Here is a 22,506-nt window from a genome sequence, read left to right as displayed (position 1 = left end):
TCATGTGACTGTAAACTAGCATGACTTGTCAGCAAGAGACCGTCTGATTTACTCGTACCAACGAGACTTAACCATACATGTAAAAAAAAAATCCCATTATCTAACATGCGTTCTTAGCCCATTTACTTTGATGTCTAAAAGCATTCACAAGGAAATCGCACGAATGTTCACAACACATTATTTGAGAAGTCAAACTTTGATGTCTGCATGATTTAAGAGGTTAACATTCTTAAATAAAATTCAGGGACAACACCCACATTCAATTGTCCCATTCCATGGCAATTAATAATCAGACAAATAATACACATAAGAGTACAGACATTTTATTATTTTTAGTGCAGAAAATACTCATGTACCTTTGACATTATTATGGTAAAGATTGTGCTTGAATGTCACTCATATGTTCTTGATGTCATCCTTCTCCAGCCTTTTTTTGTCATTTATGCCTGGTTTGTGTGATTCTTCACTGACGCCCCTGCCTCTCCGCTTACCCTCTTCAGGCCTAATTAAAGCTGAGTAACATGATTCCCTGCCTGCTCATAAAACCTCTCCCTCATTGGTCTAGGTTTACCTTCTTCTCCTTGCTATGAAGAGTATTACCCCACCCGCACCTTTTTATAGGGCTGTGCCCCCCATGGCTCTGCAATGTCAGCTATACCCTTCTCTCCTGCAACTTCCAGTGTGCACTTTGTGTGTTACACACTTTGCCTCACCTCCACACCACATAACCCGGTCTGATACGGAGCCTAATTTTGTCCGTTTCTGCTCTATCATGGTTTGTAACACTCAGCCGTTTATCCCATTAGTATTCCTCATATCTTTCAACACTATTCTGTTTCATCCTCTGTGTCTCATTTTCAGTTCATGGCCCTTTAATCCTGTTTCCTTCACATAGTGTCTGAAAACCTGTGGGAGTAATCAGGCAGTGCCGGGCCCATGCCTGTGTGAAGGTGACCGTGCTATTGGGCTTGGGGCGTGCGGTCAGTGACCTACACGACGAAGGTCACAGCTGATGGTGCAATGTATGCATTGCGGGGATAAGCTGGTGGATTTAACTAATCTGACAAGTGTGGGGGGAGAGGAGTCATTAGGACTGTAAGACTGACAAAGGCCTGCAGGTGAACCTGGACATACACTCACAAGAGGGATCACAACACTGCCAGCTTCTATAGGACGACTGTTTGGTCCCTTATTCCACACGCATCTACATTAACGTTTCTGCACGTCCAGCACCTCTCTGAACACAGCAGGATTGTACACACGTCATATCAGCTCAACATGGACAACAGGAGTGCCACTGCGAGTAACCAAACCTGTACGACTGACACTACGTGGGTTCTGGCTTGATTTCAGATGGAGCTTTTTCCTGCAGGGGCTGGAGCTTTGAAGAACCTCTGTGCCCAGCGTACGGAGGTCCCCATCACGACACCACTAATTTCATTAACCACACAGGCTGAAAGAATAAATGTAGAGACTCAAACACAATGATATTTTCACCCATACATACATCAGAACATCAGTACTATTGAATCTTCCGTGGCAGTTAGTGACTCGCCAGCTACCTCCATGTTCCACAGTGTCACTCCGGCTAAAATTGTGTGCTTCATACTGCTGATTTCAGAGCTGGGGTCACTCCAGCTAGGTACACTGTAAGGATAATTCCTTGAATCTCTGAAAAACAGCACTCAAACTATCCTGAAGAGCAAACTATTAATGAAGGAGAACAGAATGAAGAACCTGATCCTCGCTGGAGGATGCTTGGACATTCATAAAAGGCTCTTCTTCATGCCAGTGTAAACAACCCTTCCCAGAACATCACAGGAATGCAGCCATTATGGGTCTCATATTATTTTATCTGAACGATGCTTTTCGCACTGGGGTGTAGCGTGAAGCTACATCACATCCTCCTGTTTTCTGTCCGCAGTGTCTCTGCCAAAGATTCCAGCATAGACAGATGACACTAAAGCCGTAGCATGGATCAAGTCCATAACAAATGAAAAGCACCAGTCTGAATCGATCTTAGACTACAGCAGTGTTTCTCAATCCGGTCTTCAGGGACCTACAACAGGTCTATGTTTTTGTTCTCTGCAAGCTCCCTGTCAGAGTCCACATTTTTGGGAGGGAGCAAGACCCACTGTCTGTGGGTCCCCGGGGACTGGTTTGGGAAACACTGGACTACAGCAGGCTGCACAGCAAGATGGTTCAGACTTATCAGTATTACAACGTAATGGAGTTTTCCTCCTCCTGCACATGCTGCATCTGAGCACTCCTCATGATGTAATCTATAAATTCACCTCAAAATAAGGACAGCACGTTATTTTAAACTGTATTTGTCCGACCTAATTTTATCCACACTCGTCTCTGTTAAGTACTGCAAACTAGTGTGAACAGAAGACCACCTGCTTATATAGGCATATTTAAATACTTTCCTAAGTTGTGCTGGTATACAAATACCATGAGGAGGATCATTTTAAGTCTAATGAGAGAACCTGTGGGAGACCAAGAAAAGCCCTCCACTGAAGGGAGGAATAGCCACAGGCCCAGGTCGCATTTTTAACAGTTTGCTCTACTGTATCATCTTCATGCATGAGACAGGAAGAGGGTGGTTTGGTAAATTTTAATTTCAATCACTGAGGTTGTTGAAGATGATCAAGTTAATGATCTGGCTGCACACTGGATTGTGGCCACAGAGAACAGAAGAAAGGCCTACGGGGCTGTTATGTTTGCAAAAAATGCCTGTATCAGACCTGCTACTGCAAATGAGGAATTGGTGACTAACAGAAGGCACATCTAACAATATTCAACTGTTACTATTGAACCTGATCAAGTATTTCTTTAATTCATTCATCAGTTCCATAATGAAGACAAAAACCATGTAGGTAAACAACTTTTTATTTATTCTATCCATGTCACTGGCAAATATAAATAACTGCTCCACATTTTCACAATGTTTTTCTCATTTTAAATGTTTCTTTTAAATTCTATGTTGTCCAAATTTCCCAATTCTAAAAATAAGTGCACAAAAATGTCCACCTTCTGTTTGCTTGTTTAACAGACATAAAACCACGTTAAGCCTGTAAGAGGCACAGAGTCAGTCCTGACTGCGTGTGTGTGGGCAAGAGAGGGACACACCAGAGACACAGCCACAATGAGCAAAGGAATGTGTGTGATGTGTGTAGTTTGTGAGAGAGACTGTGTACAGGATGCATACCCGCATGACATCATACGCATGTAAGCATGTGGTGGTCATCATACCGCGGTCATACATCTGACTGTTTTAAGGCTTCAGTCAGTTTACAGAGACAAACAAAGGTATAAAAGGAAGCAAAGTCAAAGCCCAAGTTGTGCCCCGCTGATGTAAATGGACTGCAGCTCTGCTTCCTCAAACCGCAGTCTTGCTCTGAAATAATGCACACCTGCTGGCGGGGAGCGCACCGAAGCACCGAGATCGATACAAAGTCTTCCGTGAAAAAGGGGACTGCGCGAGGAGAAACGACGAGGAAACCAAACTAAATGTGGGGCCCCGTACACCCTGTGTGGACCTCTGCACCGCTGCCCCCCCCTCGCGTAATGCTGCTATGTGGAGGATAGGGAGGGTGGAAGACGCACACACACCGCTCACAGCAGCAGAGAGAGCAGACTGTGACGTGACACTGACACTTCCTACGAGCTCGAATTAAGTGGACCTTTATTTATTTTATTTTTTTTGCACCTTCCCCTCCTTTGACAATTAAAAACCAGACAAAAGCTTATCTATATAAATGGCTGTTTAAAAGTGTAACACCAGCCCCCCTCCCCCCCCCCCCACCTCTTTCTGAGGACAGCAACGAGACCAATCAACAATGACGTTCACTACCACCACTGTCCCAGAGCACGTGAACGGGCCAATCACAGGGCCGACACATGCAGGCCACAGTACAGATCCCGAGCACATCTACGCTGCAGCGAGGCCATCACACTATAGAGGAGCAGCACCGCACAGACTCACTCACGTATCCTACTTTTAGATTTTTTTGGTTAGTTTTATTCATTTTGAACCGACTCCACTTGTCTAACTCCATCTGCTGCCCTGTAAGACAGGGATGGACACTACATTCAAAAACCTTGTCAACTCACAGTCCCTGGCCTCATGACTGCTTACATTCTTAAAAGTGTAAAACCTACACCTTGTGTCCAGACCAAGCTGTGTGTGTTTTTTTCCTTTTCCTAACCTATAAGGTTAACAATTCACAGGCAGGCCTAATGGGAGCTGCCCTGTGGCGGAGTGCTGGATTTGGACTAAGTCATAACTGGGAGTCCCATGGCTGCAGCTGCCTGCTTATGTGGGAGAGATGGACGGACCACCTCCATAAGGCTCACAGGCAGGAGAGACCGCTTCCGCTCCACTACACCCTGCTCTACACACTCGGGCTCTTTGCTTCTCTACTTATTTACTTTTTTTTTTCTTTTTTTAATATTTCCGTTTTCGGCTCGCATGCATGAAAGACGCACGGCTTTTTAAACAGCTAAAAATGTCTCTTACAACGAACCATGGGCAAAACATTTCATTCCCGGAGCAACGCCTCACTTTCTGAACGTACGTAAAATCCTATGCACTAAAAGACAGCATTAAGACCAATCCACAACGCAGTGCCAAACCAACTACACATTTAAAACTGCTGGGAGAACGGAAAGCAAATTAAGCAATAACTATACCTACTGAAATATAACCTTTAGCATATTTAGATCAAATATAAATTACTTTTTAGATATAAATATCTTCTTGTAAAGTATTTACATGAAAATGGCTACATTTTGCTGAAATAACAACAAACACATGGGCTGGATGGCAGAACACGTCTGTACCAGCAGCACCCTGCCGGACACCCACCCCCACCCCCCCCGTCCCCACAAACATTTCATCACTTCCTCTGTCACCCCCTAGACTCTCCCGCTCCTCCATCAGGCTGCATCAACTTGACATGGAATGTGCTTCACACTTTGCTCTGCCACACGTTTAACAGGCTATCTGACCACGAGATGGAATAAAAACAGGCAAAAGCCGCTGTCTTCAGAAAGAGGCCTCTCCCCCCAGGCCCCAGACTCATGCTGTACGTGGCTCTTCACAGCGCTTTTCTGTCTCTGGTCGTGGACGCGACCGACTCAGCTTAGGGACATAAATGAGCCCTGTAAGGAAGGATGAGGGAGACGTGGGGACCCGCCGTGGTGCCAACGTGGCTGATGGAGGTATTGCTCGGCAGGCCCTCAGGGCGGGACCCAGCCCCCGAAAGGGAGGCGGTGGCTGGCCGTCGGGCTTAAAGTGGCTCAAAACCACACCTTTACTGATACATTCTGAGTAGATGCAGGTCTTCGGAACACGTCTACCACTGATCAAGTGCAAAATATCATGGTCAGACAATCAGCGGGAGTTGGCTGACACCGCCCTGGTTCTTGGCAATGGAAACAGGGCCCCGCTTTATAGTGCAAAGGTACAGCGGCCATTTACTGGCCCCCACAGCTGGAATGGGTAGGGGCAGTAATGGGGCAAGCGGTCCTCATGGATCCAGCCATCTAACTGGGCCACGCCCATGAAAAATTCACTCAAATGACTGGACACACAGAAGTCCGTGGGGATCTAGAAGCCAGACAAGTTCCTGGCTGTGTCTCGAACGTGTGAAGGCCTGGTGCCAGGAAGTGGGAGAGGGCAGGGGGGGTGGGGATCTTAGGTTTGGTCTGACCAGTTGTGCTCGGTATCAGGTCTGACTGGTGGGGACTGGCTGAGTAGGGGCAGGAGGCTCCCCTTAGAGGCTGCATCCCAGCACAGTGGCCTTGTCCTGAAGATTGGTGAGACGGCGCAGGCTGGCGCTGGAATAGCCTTCGTCGCTGCAGCTGCTGCGCATGCTGGCCCGCTCGTCCGAGTCGCTCACACTGCTGGTGCTCCACTCCAAGTCTCCCAGCAAGTAGTCCGTGCCCTCCACGTCCACATCGAGCTCCTCTGGAAGACACACAGACCAAGCACATGAGCACTGCTGCCCTTGACCACGGTATGTGTGAGCTGCCCTGACCTTACGTGACCCTGTCAATGCCACATTTGAGGCCCCGGTGGTTCTGTGTACCATCAGCAATCACGCAAAGTAGTTATAGCTCAATGAGTCATTGTGGTTAATGGGGCTGATATACTAGAAATTAACCAGTGAGTTTTAACTCATGCCGGTTCCTGTGTTTTTATACTTTCTGATTCTTGAGTAGCAGCAAATATGACCTCTGTCATCAAAATAAGGAAGTATTCAGATTTTTTTTAACCTAAAGGTAAATGTCATTCACAGCGTGCACCTGTAGGGGTCACTGCAATCCAAATCAGTACACATGCCCCAGAGCCCTCCTGCAGGAGCACACGCGCAGCTAGGACGCGGGCCTCACCCTGGTCCGAGTCAGACTTCTCTGAGGAGACCGTAGACCCCACACTATCCATGCGTGTTCGTTCCACGCCCAGCTGCTCCAGGCGACGTCGCAGGTGCCTTTGCTCCCGCTGCAGCTGGTCGATGGTGTGCTGGGCCCGGCGCTCGCTCTCCTCCAGGCGCTGTGAGCAGACGCACACCCAGAGTGTTATGCACTCCCTCTGCCTGCCTGCTGCTTCCGCAAAGGACACGGTGTGCATAGTCTAGCTGCCGCATGCACACGGAAGGCCTCCCTCGAATCAGTCTCATAACCCAGACCCACATAGCAGATGGCTACGCACATGAGGCATCCGGGCCATACCTTGATGTGTTCCTTGGCTTTCATCAGTAGGCTGAGGGTGGTGTGACGGTTGGAGTCAGGTCCCAGGGGTACCAGTGACTTCAAGCGCTCCAGACACAGCCGCAAGTGTGCCCGTCTAGGGGAGGAAGGGGGGCAGGTATGTAGTTACATGAGCAGGCTTTATTTCTCCATTAACTAAAACAGACCCCAGCACATGGCGAGTGCTGCAGCAGATGCAGCAGTGCAGCAGCCTGCATTGCCAGCCGTGCCTCCCAGCCTGTCTGCCTCCCATAACCTCCCCATAATAGCCCGAACAAGGGCCCAGCATCAACAACACACTTCCTTTCAAAAATACACCACACAAGGTCATGACTTGGATTTATTAACAATTCAGGAAGAGAGTTTTACGCTGCAGAGACACCAGGGACACCTCAAGCACATAGTGGAGGTTTGGAGCACGTGAGCCATAGCAGAATCAAAGAAGCTGACCTATTCAGATACACGCCCAAGGGGAGACAAGAGCATGTGGCATATGGTTCTGCCTGCCGCTTCCTGTGGTTAAAATGTCTTCCAGCAGAGGATGTCAGAACCTGTGTGAAACCAGCACTCTCCAGAGTGCAGACATAAGCTACACCTGTTCCTTGTGTTAACCAAGCGCCCTCCATTATTAAGGAATTTGTAAGTGTCCTTACCCTCCCAAGTTGGTAACCTCAGCTGGAATACCCCATCCGCTGCTCTCTAACTGGAGGCAGTTTGACAATAAAACAATGCAGAAGAAGCCAGGTGGGAAACTGTGTCAAATGTTTAGCAATTAGTTGAATAATCCTCAGAGGTTATGGTACCAGACAAGCTAAAAGCACAACTTTATACCAAGCAGACCCTACAGTTCATAGGCTTGCAGCCACCACTACTACAGAGATCAGGGAATTGGCAGGTAATTATAGCTTCTTTCAAAGAGACTTAATAATGGAATTCCTGAGTAAGAGAAGCTCTGGAAGCCCAGTAGCATCTGGCATAGCAATCTTTTTCTTTTTTAAAAAAAAAAAAATCTTAAGGGTCAAGGGATAAATGATTACCTTCTTAAAGTGATCATTTTTAATAGATATCTACAGGAAAAGCCATTACAGTCACATGGACACAGCATTTTACCTTCTGCCTTTCATATTTCCTTAGTTCAGAGAATCTGAGGGTACTGATGAGTACAATGGCAAAATAAATACTACACTTTAATTCATCAATAAGTAAAGCTGCAAAATTTCACAGCAAGCTTGAGACCCTAAATGGGTGCAGTAACAGGCTGGCTAAGCTACTCCAGGAATACTCACTTTAAAAAGAGGCTAACTGACAAATTCCCGCTTGTTCAAGCAGCTTTTCCATCTGACTGCGATGATTCCTCAGCTCATCTCCCCCCTGTCACAACTGACATGTTTCACAGCTGTTCATGTGGGGTACGTGTCCTCGACCAGATGACCCGTGTTATGTAATATTCTTCCATGCAGGCAGGAGTCACAGCCTATTTTACTGCCTGAGCCTTTCATAACAAAATCAACAGCTTCTGTATCTATATCTGTAATAGCATCTGTGGATGTTTTGTGTGTGTATTCTATATTATACATACACACCTCTCACACATAAATATACTTCTAATGTATCACATGCACTCAAGATCTAATCGATTTATTTTACACAGGAACAAGTAGCTTAATTTACCATTCCATTCAACCTGCCACAGTTGAATGTATAAACTGCATGTGTGTTTACATCATTAGGAGCCGCAAATAGCTCAAAGTGACATCACGCCGCCAGTTATATACACAATAAGCGACTCAGAGGACTAACTCAGCGGGATGGGAGCAACCAAAGGTATAAAAGGAGGTCAGCAAAGCAAGACCCTCAGGACCTGTGAGAGTGCAACTCTCAAGCATGTGGGAGAAAAATGCCCAAAATGTGTGCCGATCAAACATTTCCAACATCTTCCTGGCTAATTAATGCAGATACGAAGCCCTGGGATATGTCTTAGTCTTCAGCCTGCAATCCCTGCTTTTGTTGCTTTCTGTGAAAGGTACCATAGATGCATTTTTTCTTTATTCTAAATTGTTCTCTGGTGTCTACATACAAAGTAGGTGAACTTGGTTTGGTCAAAAAATGCTCACAAGTAGCTTTACCAGCCCACTTAGATGCCCTTTTTATTTGGCACCAGAATGAAACAGACCATCCCCCTTTTTAGTGGTTCATTAATATGCAATAAATGATTTTTTTTTTATTTGCCATTTGGAGATATACAGGTAAATTAGAACGTTTCTCCTCATCTACCCCACTTTGCTCTCCATAGCTTGACGGGCACAGTGCAAAGTCAATCAACGTGTGTTGCCCCTGAAGTTGGGGTTTAAGGGCCTTGCTCAAGAGCCCACGGACATGTGACTGCTCTGCTGAGGCCAGGGCATGAACAAGTGATCCTCCAATCACGGGCACAGAGACTTAGCCCTCTGAGCCACTCACCAGCCCCCATTGATGAGCCCTGCTCGCCTGGTTTACAATGAGGCGCTGCGATGGCTTGCACAGAACCAACATCAACAGTCACACACTGCATAATGATGTTTCAGTCAACAACGGACCACATTTATGAGGGTGGTCCTTCAAGATTATACGGGAGCTGAAAAAATCTTATTGCCTAATGACACTGTAGCACAGTGCCTTACTCATGTGTTTGTTGTGATGCTGATGTAAACAAACAACACACAATTCTGCACAGTACATAGCACATCAATAAAAACCTGTGTTACAGGTTTATGTATGTATTATGCATACATCTTTATTATATGCTCATTATTTTGCTATACTCTTTCTATTTCACCACACATAACTAATACTCCCACTTCAACCTAGGAACAATGTTAGCATAGTCATAACTTTTTTTTTTTAACATTGCAACTGTAATTATCTCTGTCAACAAATGATTATATGATGCTAGCTCCATCAGCTCACAATTGTGTTGTCTGTAATGAATTAGGATGACTTAATTTTTTTTTTTTTACTTCAGCATCGATTATATATTTGTTTAGCTAACCAAAAGTAGGCTACGGGCAGTACAAAACATGCCGATGTCGGTATCATGTACTTCGTAATGTTGTTTACTCCTTCCCTGCTAACTTGGGATACATTTCCCAAAAGCACAACTTACACAGTTGGAACCGTGCAACTGAAAGGTATCAACAATAGACACTTTCACACCCAAGTTCTGGAACCAGGTCCCTGGTTCCAAGTTCCTGAGCCATCTCGACTGGAGACTTTTGAAGCTCCTGGCCACTTTCATGTGTTGCTTTAACACTGCACAACAAAACTGGGACCTTGATGCTAAATGAGCATGGGAAATGCAAAAAGCTCATAGGTTAAACTTCACAAATAAATCGAAACTACACCACCCCCCCCCCAAAACAATGTAGGATGAACAAGGTGTTTTGTTAGTTATTTGTTAGTTACTGGGGGAAGCAACTGTGATCAAACAGAACACAGCCATTTATTTATGTCATCCATAAGACCCCTGACGTTTATATTCCATTATTATAGCTGGCAGATCAATATTTCGGTTTCACAGAATAAAAAAAATAAAACATATTCTGCTAAAAAGTGCTGGTTTCACCACAGGTGATATTAGGCAAACAGTGTTTGAGCTTCATTGTATGTCAGCTCCATGTACCAAATTCTCCTTATTCATGCTAAGGTAAAGTCAGATTTTCATTCTGTGGCATCTTTAAGCCAGATTGAGGGAATTCAAAGATTTATAAAACCACAATGGATATTACCGTGATCTGCTTATGTGGCATCAGAATTTTTAGAATGAAAGTGGGCTATCCATCCCTGAACACACATGCTGCATAAATGAAGTTAAGGGAAAACCACTGGACCTACAGTGCCAAGCCCCACAATTCTGTTCAGCTACACTGCTCATCTCTCTGGATGCTGAGGTCCTTCGGCCCCCCAAAGAGAAAAGGCGGCGGAGCTCATTGGGCTTAACAGGTGCATGGGACTGCAGCCAGGCTGCCACAGTCACACAACAGCCCTATCATATGAGGTCTCTGAGGACACGCAAAAAATATATTTTAAACTAAATATGCATCGGAGTAAATGTTATTTCTCACGGCACATTTGATTTAATCTTTCGATGAAAATGCAATTGTTCGTCATATTTAAGTCATCTGATTCCCCCCAATCCATCTCAGTAATCCAATCCATCAACAAAAATTACATTAAATGTAGTCAACTAAATATACTTTAGTCATAGTGTAATACATTATTTTCACATTTCCTTTAAAATTTCACTTAAAATTTCTCTGTAATACATGGACACAAATTGATCTACCTCTACTCCCTATAGATTCCTCAAGAAAACATCTGTAAATCTGTCTTTAATGGCATGACATTAAGTTTGAACAAGCTGTCTTTAAGGAAACGTTTAACAGTTGTAAACTTGTAATATGAAACAATGCACTTTATATGAATTTTATTCAACATCAAAAATCATGTATAAATAAAACCATAACTTAGTGTCATACAAAATGTGCGTGTGTGTCTATACACACACAGTACCGATTTGTAAATATCGTTCATATAATAAGAAAAAACACCAGTGCATAGAACTTAAAGAAAACTCACGTGTCCTCTCTCAGCTATCAGAGTAGTGAAAATGAATTGGGCTGTGATTTTTAAATCTTGCCAATAAAATTTGCTGAAAGTACCAATTTTGCCAAGCTTTCAAAATACCGCTGTATACCGTATTACAGAGTCTACAGACTATACAAAGAGAACTGCATGATTTCTACTGATCAGATGGATGGACTGTATATGCACTTATAGGTGGACATTAGCTAATCATTTCCAGCTACAATAAACGCAAACTAAAGGTACTACTTGGAATTTGATTAGATTCAAATTCATTTCTTCCTGACATTTTAGTCTTGTTTTTATTCGTTGAAGAAAGGTTCAGAACATTTAGTCATACTTTTTGGCATCAGAGTAATCTATATTTTATCGTCTGGTTTTCCTCAACGAACTGAACATTGATTAGAGTGCATTCACATCCACTGCATATTGTGAGAATGTAAGCTAATGAAGTCATCAGAGCCCAGACAGACCCTTGTCCCCAATCCACAGCCTCCATGCAATGCATTATTCAGGATGTTTGCCTGCCAGGGGGAGCTGTTGTCCCCACTGAGCAGGAGCACCAGCACTGAGGCCTGGCAGGGGCTCAGAAGAGGCTCAGCCCCCAGGCCCTCTCAGAGATGCTGTGAGACCTGTATGAGGCGACAGACTAACGCTCAGACTATCTGACCTCGTGCTCTCACCTGTGTGCCTATCCATGTAAAGATAAAAGCAGGTATCTAAAAGGATGACCACTAAATGTCGGAACAAATTTATGGAAGAAGTAAACACATTACAACGTCAAAGGAACACTGGTATATGGTACACTAAGATAGTCACAAAACTTTGGCAAAATACACACCACATATACACACATATCTCGTAAAAAAGCTAATTAAACAGTGAATAGGATGCATAGCTCTCTAATAAATAAGATATTAAGCAGTGAATGGTTAATTGGAACACCATAAACAACTGCATATACATGATTTGTTTAATTTCCATATATCACAAACAGCAGCAAACATCCTGTCTGAAGCAGTTCCTCTTCCTCCCACCTAATTAAATTTTTTTTTGCCTGATCATTCTGTGAATTGTATGGATCTTGGTTAAGGTCTCTTTAAAACCTACCACAATTGATGAGGATTAGTAATGACGTACTATACTCTTAGCCTGAAAAATTGCACAGTTTTTGCTTCTTTAAAATAGTTATCTGTTCCCATTCATATAAATAAGCTTGCACAAGCAGTCCAGGTGTCCAGGAGTTTTGCATTTTTTATTTTTTGATTGCAGTCATGGTTTTTTTTTGTGAGTTTTCCCTTATGGAGACCTTACGATTTAAAAAAAAGGGTATTCATCATGTTGTGGGGACCACACACACACACACACACACACACACACACACACACACACACACACACACACACACACACACACACACACACACACACACACACACACACACACACACACACACACACACACACACACACACACACACACACACACACACACACACACCCTCTCCCCTTATCAATATAATTTCAGTGTTGCACACAGATCAAGAGGAGTGTGAGCCTACCTGTTCTTCTCCATTTCATTGTGTGTGGACCTGTAGGAAAAAAAAGACAGAGGACATGAGCAGAGATTCCCTCTCTGTCACAGTCCATAGAGGAAGTTAACAGGAGCATGTTTACAAGATTATGCACTGTACTACGCCAGGATTGGGGGCATTTTATCACCAGTGTATGGGCATCCTGAAGACAGCCAAAGACACTGGGAACTGGCTTATGAGCGGGAAATGTACCGTCACACACACAAGGGTAAACTTAGCAACGGTAACCAGAAACACAGGCCAGAGAGAGAGCTTCTGCAGCTCAGTGGTGCTGAACTGTTTTCCCCTCACACATGATACGAGGCTATAAAGTGACCACCCCCAGCACGGAGACACACGCCTCCATGTGTCAGAGCTGCTTGAAGCGCGGGTGCTCATAGCGGCACCCTGCCCACGCTGCCGACACACTGCGCTATTACACAACAAACAGAACCGCAGACAACCACAGCCGTGCCTGTGCTGTGGACACGCATTACTGTTGAGATGACACTGGTCGTTTAAGAGAAGACAGAACCTGTGGGCTTTTGTGAAACCAAAGATGATCTGGAGCCAGAGAGTCACACCTTGAGATTCCCACAGAAGATATTCTTGCTTAAAGAACATGGAGGAATTATACATCTCTCTCATACAGGAGAGATACTACAAACCTACAATGTTCTCTTTCAGACTGACATGTATACACATGCAGATACAAAAAACATAATTTGTGCAAGGGATCATTCATTTAAAAAATACACACACAGATACGCACATCTACAAAAATCATAATCAAAAAGGTTCAAAATCATTCATTACAGAAAAATACATTTACAGATCCTGTAAAATAGACAGAAACTGGAAGACATTTTCACTGTAAAACAGACTTGCTCTGAACTCCTTTAAAATCTAAATGAACCTGCATTTCCATTCACAACTTCTTTTTATTATAATTTTTATTATTTTTATTAGGGATGGGCAATTCAGGTGGAATTACTAGACAAACTGCAACTGTTCAAATAATATTCAATTAACTCCACCCTCATCACACACAGACAACTGTGTATGGATCAAATTATTTTTTTCCCCCCATTCAAAATGAGATATTACTCATTACTGCAAAAGGATAACAAATCTTTACAAAGTAGCTTGAAGATACACAAAGTTTAACAGGCTGTGCCTTGGACAGTTACACAAAATAGGAATTTCTTCATTTTTAACAAAACAATCCTTACAATAAGTCTCTGGCTTATAAGCTACTGTATTAATTTATTCCTACACCATAGGAGGCATCACTTGCTCATCCTAAAAAGGATCATTTAAAATTAGTAACCTAGAAACTAGAGCTGAAGGAATTTTCCCAGTATCAAATGATGATATTTGAAATCTTTGCAATGGATATTACAATATTCATAAAACAAAAAAGGAGTTGAAAATTACCCGAAATACACTAAAACCAAACAGAAGTTATTTACCAAAAAAACCTTTTACTGAGAAAAGCAAACCAGTAGCTCACGTTCTGGTTAACTCATCGAGAAGTCCACTGGTATGCTGACAATTCACGCTTATTTAAAATTTTATTAAGAATGAATTTCAAGAACATTTCCAACAGCAGCCACGACAACCTAAACATACATACAAAATTAGGGCAGCAGCATAACCAGATTCTATTACACTTGTTGCCGCAAGTTGTGCCGACAGACACAAAGCAGAGCCGACAAATCACTTGCTTTTGCTCAATACCACTTATATGGAATACAAAATATTTCCATGCAGTGAAAAACAAATATCATCTGATCAATTCTTTTTCACTTGAATCTCGCACTCATTTTTGTAAAATCTCTCACAAAAACACCACACTATGAGTGAGCAAGGAAGAAGATGATTATTACCGGCTGAGAGAGCGTATGTAGAGCTCACATAAAAACAGCGGAGGAAAGCTGTATAATGAATTAACCACAACCTTAGTAGAGAACAGATAAATCACAACTAATTATATTGCTGCTAAATATTTAAAACAGCTCATTAATGACTCAATTTGAAGAATTTCTTTTCGATTTTATACATATTCTCAAATATTCAACAATGCTGATTCATCCCTACTATTCATTAATGATAAATATGGTGCCTGTTCCATCCTGCAGCTCCTTATATTTCTACAGCGGACTCTCATTGACATACTTCTTCTTCTCCAGGTCACAACAGTAGGCTTCATATAGAGGTTCAACTGGTTATCAGTAACTGTTCCAAACCAAACCACTTGCTGCCTAATGCCTTTCCTCATCAGAATTGACCTATAGAACATTAAACACACTGTACCCTATACATACTGGTATTTCCAATAGAGAACTGGTTCTCTCTTTTCCCTGAGATTTTTCCTATTGATATTGCTTTTTGGAGAGCAAAAATATTCTCTCTACAAATCTTTCTTATCGTCTTCAGAGATGGCTAATGACTGGGCGTGCAGAGCCATTGAAGAGAACCCCCAACAGAAAGCAGATTTCTGGTGCAAACACAAGCTGCAACCCTGACAGGAACACAGGCTAATGAGTGTTAGTCCCCATGTTTAATACATGTGTGAGTGAGCCAAATGGAGACTCCATTATTGAAACCAAGAAGCTACAGAAACTGTTGAGATGGAGGGGGTTGGGAACAACGCCTCCAACACACACAAGGAACACACTTCCATCCCCACACACCAGGGACAGAGGGAGGGTGAAAGACATCACAAATAAAGATGGAGAAGAGGGAGATGTTCAAAAAGAATCCTTGGGTTCCCCTGCACTCCAGCTGTGCTCTAGGGCTAATGGCTTGTTCTATTATCAAGATCATTCAAGCTAGTAAATACCATAACCATTTAGTGCGATTATCTTTAAGTCCCACTTTACATAATACCCATAAAACAGTAGGAACAAATTGTATTTGTAACAATTACGCAAGTACCTACAACACAAACAGCCACAAATGTACCAAGTGGTCAGCCATTCACTGAATGCTGTTCCTTGCAGTTACATAATCACGACTCTATGTAAATGTGCCAGTCTGACTGGTTCCACATGTAAAAGGCAGTGGGAGCTAATATTACATTTCAACACACAAAGTTAAAAGGTTTATATGATCAAACAAAAATTAATGAAAATGCTTTCGTAATATTGTAGACAGAAATTTGTTTAAAACAAAGAAATTGCCTTTTTTTTTTTTTACAACACCCAAACTAATTTTCACTAACAGCTGGTTAATTCAAAACAATGTTAATACATGATAATCATCATCAAAAATACATGAAATTTTAATCACTGCTATTCTTGATCCAGACTGCCACCAAAGACAGCGTGTCTATAACTTACTAATGAAAGCCACAGCAGACATACAGTCACAAATCTGGGAGATTTATAATGCTGACCACTCCTCAATCAAAGGTGCATCTATCTGAAGAACCCAGCCACCACTCTGGAGCAGCATCACAGATAGTACACAGCTTTTACACACAACGCACCCACAGACGCCAATGCTTGATGACTCAGGCAACGTGTGAACACAGAAGTCAACCCCATGTGTGTGGAAGCTCTGTGGCACCTTCATGAGTCAATTAAAGAGAATGAGGAGTTAACTGATGATTAGAGGCACAGGAAAAAATAAATGTTAATTTTATGTTGTATAGTTCAAATATCTGGCTTAAGCAAATGACAATGACAACCATTATGAAGCGGCCATCTCCTCCGTCAGCGAAAGGACACAAACATTAGGTTAGATTACCAAACTGTTCTTAGTGAACCTTGCTAGTTTAAGGGTTACTTTTATCACAATCAAATGCAATCTTCGCTCCTCTCTTCCATTAGAGAACATTCAGGTAAACGATGATATACTATACATAAAAACACAAAATCACATGAAATCGAACAATTCATAAATCCAACACGGTTCATGTAGCACACTGCAAGGTGTTGCAAGGAAAACCTATGACAGGCACAGACCGAAAAACTGAGCAGGGTGTCAGGCGAGGTGTCACAACCCACACCATGATTATGTGCATGAAGCCCACAATAATATCTGACTAGTGGACAGAATGTATCAAGGGAAGTACATTCCAAACAAGTGATTGGAAAAAGCTGGTTTCTATCGAACTACAGTGTGGTTTTTTCCCCCCAAACCAATAGGTAGAACTTCACTAAATCTTTGCATTAAAAAAACCTTCAAAAATTAATACAGTAATGTGAATTTTTATGAAAAAATAGGATGATAGAGTGTTTGAATATACACACATATCCCTGTATGTTCTGTGTTACTACTGCTGAAAGATTTACAGTGGAATATGAAGCACTTTCATGCTTTCTATATTGGTTATTAGGAGTGATTTTGATACTAGAAATTTTCATGTGGGGAAACTAGTGTCAGATGCTTTTGACATGATGATCACCCCATCTGCCGTCTTTTTATTTTGTGATGTATAATTAGCGGTAAGACATGCATGTTTTCATTCTGTGAAGAGTGTGTGGCTGACATCTGTAATAGTACATTTTTAAGTATGATATTAAATGTAGTTCAGTTAGCATATGTGTGTTTCTATGGAGAGGTTTAGTCTAAAAACTCCCCACTTTTTAAAACTGGCTGGATCCAGTTATTCTCAACGCTACATCAAAATCCTTTGCGCCTATGTGAGAAAGTACATGACGGCATATCAGTCTCCGTTCATACAAGGCAGTAGCTTCTGCCTTGTATGAACCCAACGAGCCAAACCTAATATTTGAATAACATAAGGTTCCTATTACAAGAAAGGCTTAATGTATAAATAGCAATGACCCCTGCTTTGCCCTGTCCATTTTTAATACCCAGTTAACTAGGGTTACTGACTCTATAGATGTCCTGACACAAATTTTGTGTATAGAAGTAGACACCTAAATGCACTTCCAAAATATGGATTTGGATGTTTCTCGAATTAAGACATCTTGGGCAGACCTTAATCTGCACGCACTTTGTTCATGCTCCATTTCTAACTAACTTTCTGCAGCCCTAATATTCTTTTCTGACAGAATTGAACAAGACGTTTGACAGTTTAATATGTGTGTCTCTGAAAACTTCCATGGTCAGGGAGTAGCCTGATGATCAAGAAGTCATTTTATCCTTTTGATTAACAACCAAAATATTTCAACAAATTAAAAGCAGTATATAAAAAGCAAACAAGGTATGAGTTTTGCACTGCAACCTGTTTAGACAGAATCACAGTTTCGTACAAAAGCTGTTGGCAGTCAAAGAAAAGGCTTAAGATTATTTATCTGGGGGGTAGTAAGTGTATGTGGGCTCAGGAAAAAAAAAACAATATAACATTATAACAGGGCTGCCACTAACGAATATTTTTCTGTCGATTAATCTATCAAATTTTACAAATGAATCGATTAATTTGAACTATTATTTTTTTCCCATTTAAGTTACATTTATTTTGACGACAACAAACTATGTCATTGCAAGGCTTTAGATAATGGATGCCAGTGTTTCTGGACAATATGGATGTTACTTATGCCCACAATTCGAGTAGTAGTATGATTGAAATAATAAATGAGGGGTGTATTATGATGCCCAAAAGTTACTTTTTATAAATTCAGCATATTCTTATACTTGTGACATATTTTTTGGTAAATAAAGTGTTCATTTTTATTTCAGTTTAAATTATATTTCAAGTTAAATTTCTTTATAACAACACTGGTCCCAACAAGCCCAGCGAGCACAAACACATGCCAGTACCAAAAGAAATTAAAAAGCTCTCCATTAACAAACATGAACACTTTTGCCTGTTCTGCTGGGGCAGAACAGCACCTGTGTGCTTCCTCTTCAGAAGCTTATGCGCAGTGCTGGTGCTGCTATAGTATGCCATCAAAACTTAGTATAGTATAGAAACCAGCTTTTTGTTTTGTGATAAAATCACTTCCTTTGACTGCCTAAGACATTTACACATGTATTTGAATACCTTTACGAAATCAGATGTCACTGGCACAATAGTGCCAGTCACAGTTAACAAATCTGTGTTGATGATATCTGTTAGAAATAAAGAAATTTGTATTGGTCCATGCCAATCTTAGTTGATATTTAAACTTTATCAATACTAAAGGTTAGCAGCATCAGAGCTAAACATGCAACTACTAAAATGATTACATTTTCCATAGTGAAGGACATGGGATTTCATCAGCTCATTCATCCCCCTAGAAGTAGGATTGCCAAGTCCAATCTAAAGAAATAAGAGACACCACCCCCCCTCCGATGATAAAATTTACCGAAGGGAGGAGTGAGAGAAACTATCACATGGTCACAAGGAAAGATCACATCCTGTATTAGGTCAAAAAGGCACATGGCATTTCATTTTACAATATGGGATGGGTGGCAACACTATTTAAAAGAGGTCTCAAAGAACTGGCCCACAAAATGGTTTTATACAGCCCAGAACATGGTTTTAATGCATTATTAAATGTGGCTCTAGCAAACTAGCAACTAGCAAGTGGCTCTGAGGTTAGCCAGTTTTCAGTATTGGTGATATTATACAAAAAAATCTCTATTGGTCAAAATTCCGATATTGGTGCATCACTAATCCATCCATCTGCCACTGGTTATCCTGGAGCTGTGGAGGCCCCAAGCTTATCTCAGGCAGCACACAACACAAAAGTAGATGTACACCTTGAACAGGATGCAGTCCATTGTAGGGGAGATACATGAGCACAATCACACACTACTGGTAATTTTGAAATGTCAACTGGCCGAACTGCATGTCTTTGGACTGTGGCTGGAGACCTGTGTGACAGGGAGAACATGCAAAAGGCACACACAGTGGGTAGATGGGATTCAAGTCCCATCGCAGGAGGTGTGAGGTAACAGTGCTACCCACTGAGCCACTTTGCACTATTAAAACAAAAAGAAATAATACAACAAAAAGTAGTTCCCCCCTTTTTAATGACTGGCCTTTTTTACTGCTTATTTTGCTTAAGAGTTCATTAGAAATGTTTGCCGGTCTATGTGGCAACTATAAGACTTTAGATGTCAAAACGAGTCATAAGTGTAGGAATTCCAAGCCAAAAACACACAGAATGACCAGGGCACCTGCAACAGGACAAATGACTTTCCCAGGACTCAATCCATGTACTGCATGGATCCACACACAGCTGTGATGATGCTGTTTAGTATTAGAGTGCATTGTTTAGGCTAATCATCAAAACAATTGGCTCGGGTCACCTGCTGCTGGACTCTGTTTCTGCATAAAGCAGCTTGTATACAACACTGCTGCGCTAACAGAGAGCACGAGTGAAAATGCCACCATGCACAATCAGCTCGGGTTACCTGGTGCTGGAATTCTTCTTGTTTTTACTCTTTCGCTTCAAGCTGTCTCTCTCTTTGCTGGTGCTATAGGGCAGCATGGAGGCATAGCCGTGTTCAGCCTCTGAAAAAAGTCGGGAGGGTTTACATACAAATGATTCAAACACAATCCACAAAGGGACTGGGAAAAGAGGGGATTAACAAGGAAGACATCAAACCTTTCCTGTAGCCCCAAAATTATACAGACATAAAGAGAGTACAATTTCAGTGCGTAGTGTTCACATACATAGCATATATTCATATTTGAGAATCCACTGCTCTTACTTCAATGATGTCATCTGAACTCGAGTAAACCCTTTACCCAGCCAAACCACAACAGAAAAGAGGGGGGATGCATTAGGTTCCATCATTTATATTCAAGATTTAATCAAACTGATACCGGAATTTCGTCAAGGTAAAGAAACATACCTAGATGCATCTACGTCGGAGCCCTGTACTTATCTGGGTTATATTACTACATGTCATTAAAACTGGAGTATTCAATTTGACCAATGTAAACATTTGACTGCATGTGAAAATGCTCTTTCCTCGGCTCTGCACATACGGACCTCGCTCCTTTGGATGGCTGTGTCTTTACAGTCAATCTCAATATCACGGAGATTGCGGAAACCCTTGGTAATAAAACATTACTACACACACACACACACACACACACACACACACACACACCAAATCATGGGAAACGTCTGACTTAATATACAGTCCCCCCTACCTGATCGGCCGTCCACAGCCGCCCCCCCGCATTCAGGCATGGTACAACGTACAGATGTCAGCGGACACACGGGGGGTGTGAAGGATCATTAATGTCACTGTACCTCTCTCCCTGCGCTCAAGGTACTCCGCAGCCTCGATCAGCATCTGCACCATCCCCACCGCCGCCATTTTCCACAATGACGCCGATGGACGGCTGGCTTTCAGCGCTGTTTCAGCCCCCAGCTCAGTTTACACCCAAACGCTGTTGGTCTGTTAACGCGAGCCGCTTATTCCATATACCTGTAGAGTATGGAAAATCCTCCGAATAACACTAACTGATATATTTATATGTGATTGTTTTTAGCTAAGTTGACGAGCACCGATGCTTGGTAAGCTCTACCCAGCTACGGGTGTTATTTGAGTGTAAAATCGGTGATGTCGACGCCTGTCCCGTCACATTAATAATAAAATAAACAGTAACGGTTGCTGCCACTGACACAACGTCTGCTAGCTGCTCGGCTAACTCCTCGGCTGCTCGCGTTTAAGTCTGGCCGATAGTAAGTTAGCCAGCGACGAAAGGACCAGAGAATGAGAATGTTTCAGTCTGAAATTATGAATAAAAATGTTTTTAAGTTCACCAGAGAAACGACAGCTTAACTGACATACAGGTGACTAGCTCTGAGCTGGCTTAAAAACATTAGCACTCTAAATAGCCCTCCAGCTACGAAAAAAATACCATCTAGTTAACTGTGTGTGTTAGCTACCTAGCTAAATGTAGTTATATAAAAATAGTTCCGAATAATCAACGAGAAAAATAACAAAAAAATACAGTATATAAGTGCAACGACAGCGGGACCTCTTCCGATTCAAGTGCACCTGTGCCCTTAGCCTGTGAGCTGCCGAAACGAGCGACGCGGACCACCAGTCTCGAGCCGCGCTAACTGACCGGGCCGAGTGAAGCCGTTTGTTTATTAAAAACAGCAAGAAGGGAAAGCGTAGATGCCGAGCGGCACTGCTGAGAGATCGCTACCTACTGCACCACCCTCGGCGGGTCGTCTCTCACTTCTCTGCGATTGGTTACGAGGTGAAATGCATCGTCTTCTCATTGGTACGCGCTCCCGTCAATCTCACGACAACAACATAATATTTCTTGACTTGTTGTTAAGCTGTCAAAAGGGTCTAGCAACTGGTAACTGCAGAACTCGCCATTTTGAAACACATTTATATGTACCGACGCTGCATACTGCCTCTCATTCCGGAGCCGTAATGGAGGACATTTCCGTAGCAAGGGTCTCAAGTGAATTGTTGGAGGATTTTTATTGGCCAATTTCCTTCACTCAATGAACAGTTTTATTTGGATTGGCTGCCGTCTGCCATGCGCTGCTGTAGTGACGCCCCTAATCCCAACAAAACAGGCCTAGTTCACGTGATGCTGAAAGTCTCCACGTCGAAGAGGAGCATTGGTTTGGCCATATGATTGTTTTGAACCCTCTGATTGGTTCAGTGCCTAC

The 22,506-nt window shown here is 42.5% G+C and overlaps 2 protein-coding genes across 3 annotated transcripts in view; one reads left to right on the top strand and one right to left on the bottom strand.

Annotated features, from left to right (window-relative positions):
* Window positions 1-22,506, top strand: part of hk2 (hexokinase 2) — a 167,005-nt gene that overhangs the window by 66,218 nt on the left and 78,281 nt on the right. The window lies entirely within an intron of this gene.
* On the bottom strand, window positions 2,877-22,023 carry mxd1 (MAX dimerization protein 1). 2 transcript variants are annotated; one of them, XM_048998652.1, is made up of 6 exons: window positions 21,118-22,023; window positions 20,267-20,366; window positions 12,938-12,967; window positions 6,739-6,853; window positions 6,400-6,559; window positions 2,877-5,974 (listed from the first exon to the last, which is right to left on the bottom strand). In XM_048998652.1, exons 1-6 carry the CDS (start codon window positions 21,182-21,184, stop codon window positions 5,781-5,783), a joined length of 666 nt encoding a protein of 221 aa, XP_048854609.1. In that variant the 5' UTR covers window positions 21,185-22,023; the 3' UTR covers window positions 2,877-5,780. The 2 variants fall into 2 exon arrangements, with proteins under 2 accessions (XP_048854609.1, XP_048854617.1); XM_048998660.1 differs by having other exon boundaries at window positions 21,015-21,151.

Source organism: Brienomyrus brachyistius, chromosome 2, assembly GCF_023856365.1.
Source record: "Brienomyrus brachyistius isolate T26 chromosome 2, BBRACH_0.4, whole genome shotgun sequence".
In the NCBI taxonomy this organism is placed as follows: domain Eukaryota; kingdom Metazoa; phylum Chordata; class Actinopteri; order Osteoglossiformes; family Mormyridae; genus Brienomyrus; species Brienomyrus brachyistius.
Note: the sequence above shows the minus strand (reverse complement) of the source record. Positions and strands in the feature narration are given on the sequence as shown.

What these genes read in the sequence shown, in the direction of transcription:
- mxd1 (XM_048998652.1), bottom strand. Translation starts at nt 21,184, where the DNA reads ATGGCGGCGGTGGGGATGGTGCAGATGCTGATCGAGGCTGCGGAGTAC. An exon ending in AAGAAGAATTCCAGCACCAG is followed by an intron (nt 12,968 to 20,266) that starts GTAACCCGAGCT and finishes TTTTTCCTACAG; the next exon opens with GTCCACACACAATGAAATGG. An exon ending in AAGCCAAGGAACACATCAAG is followed by an intron (nt 6,560 to 6,738) that starts GTATGGCCCGGA and finishes GTCTGCTCACAG; the next exon opens with CGCCTGGAGGAGAGCGAGCG.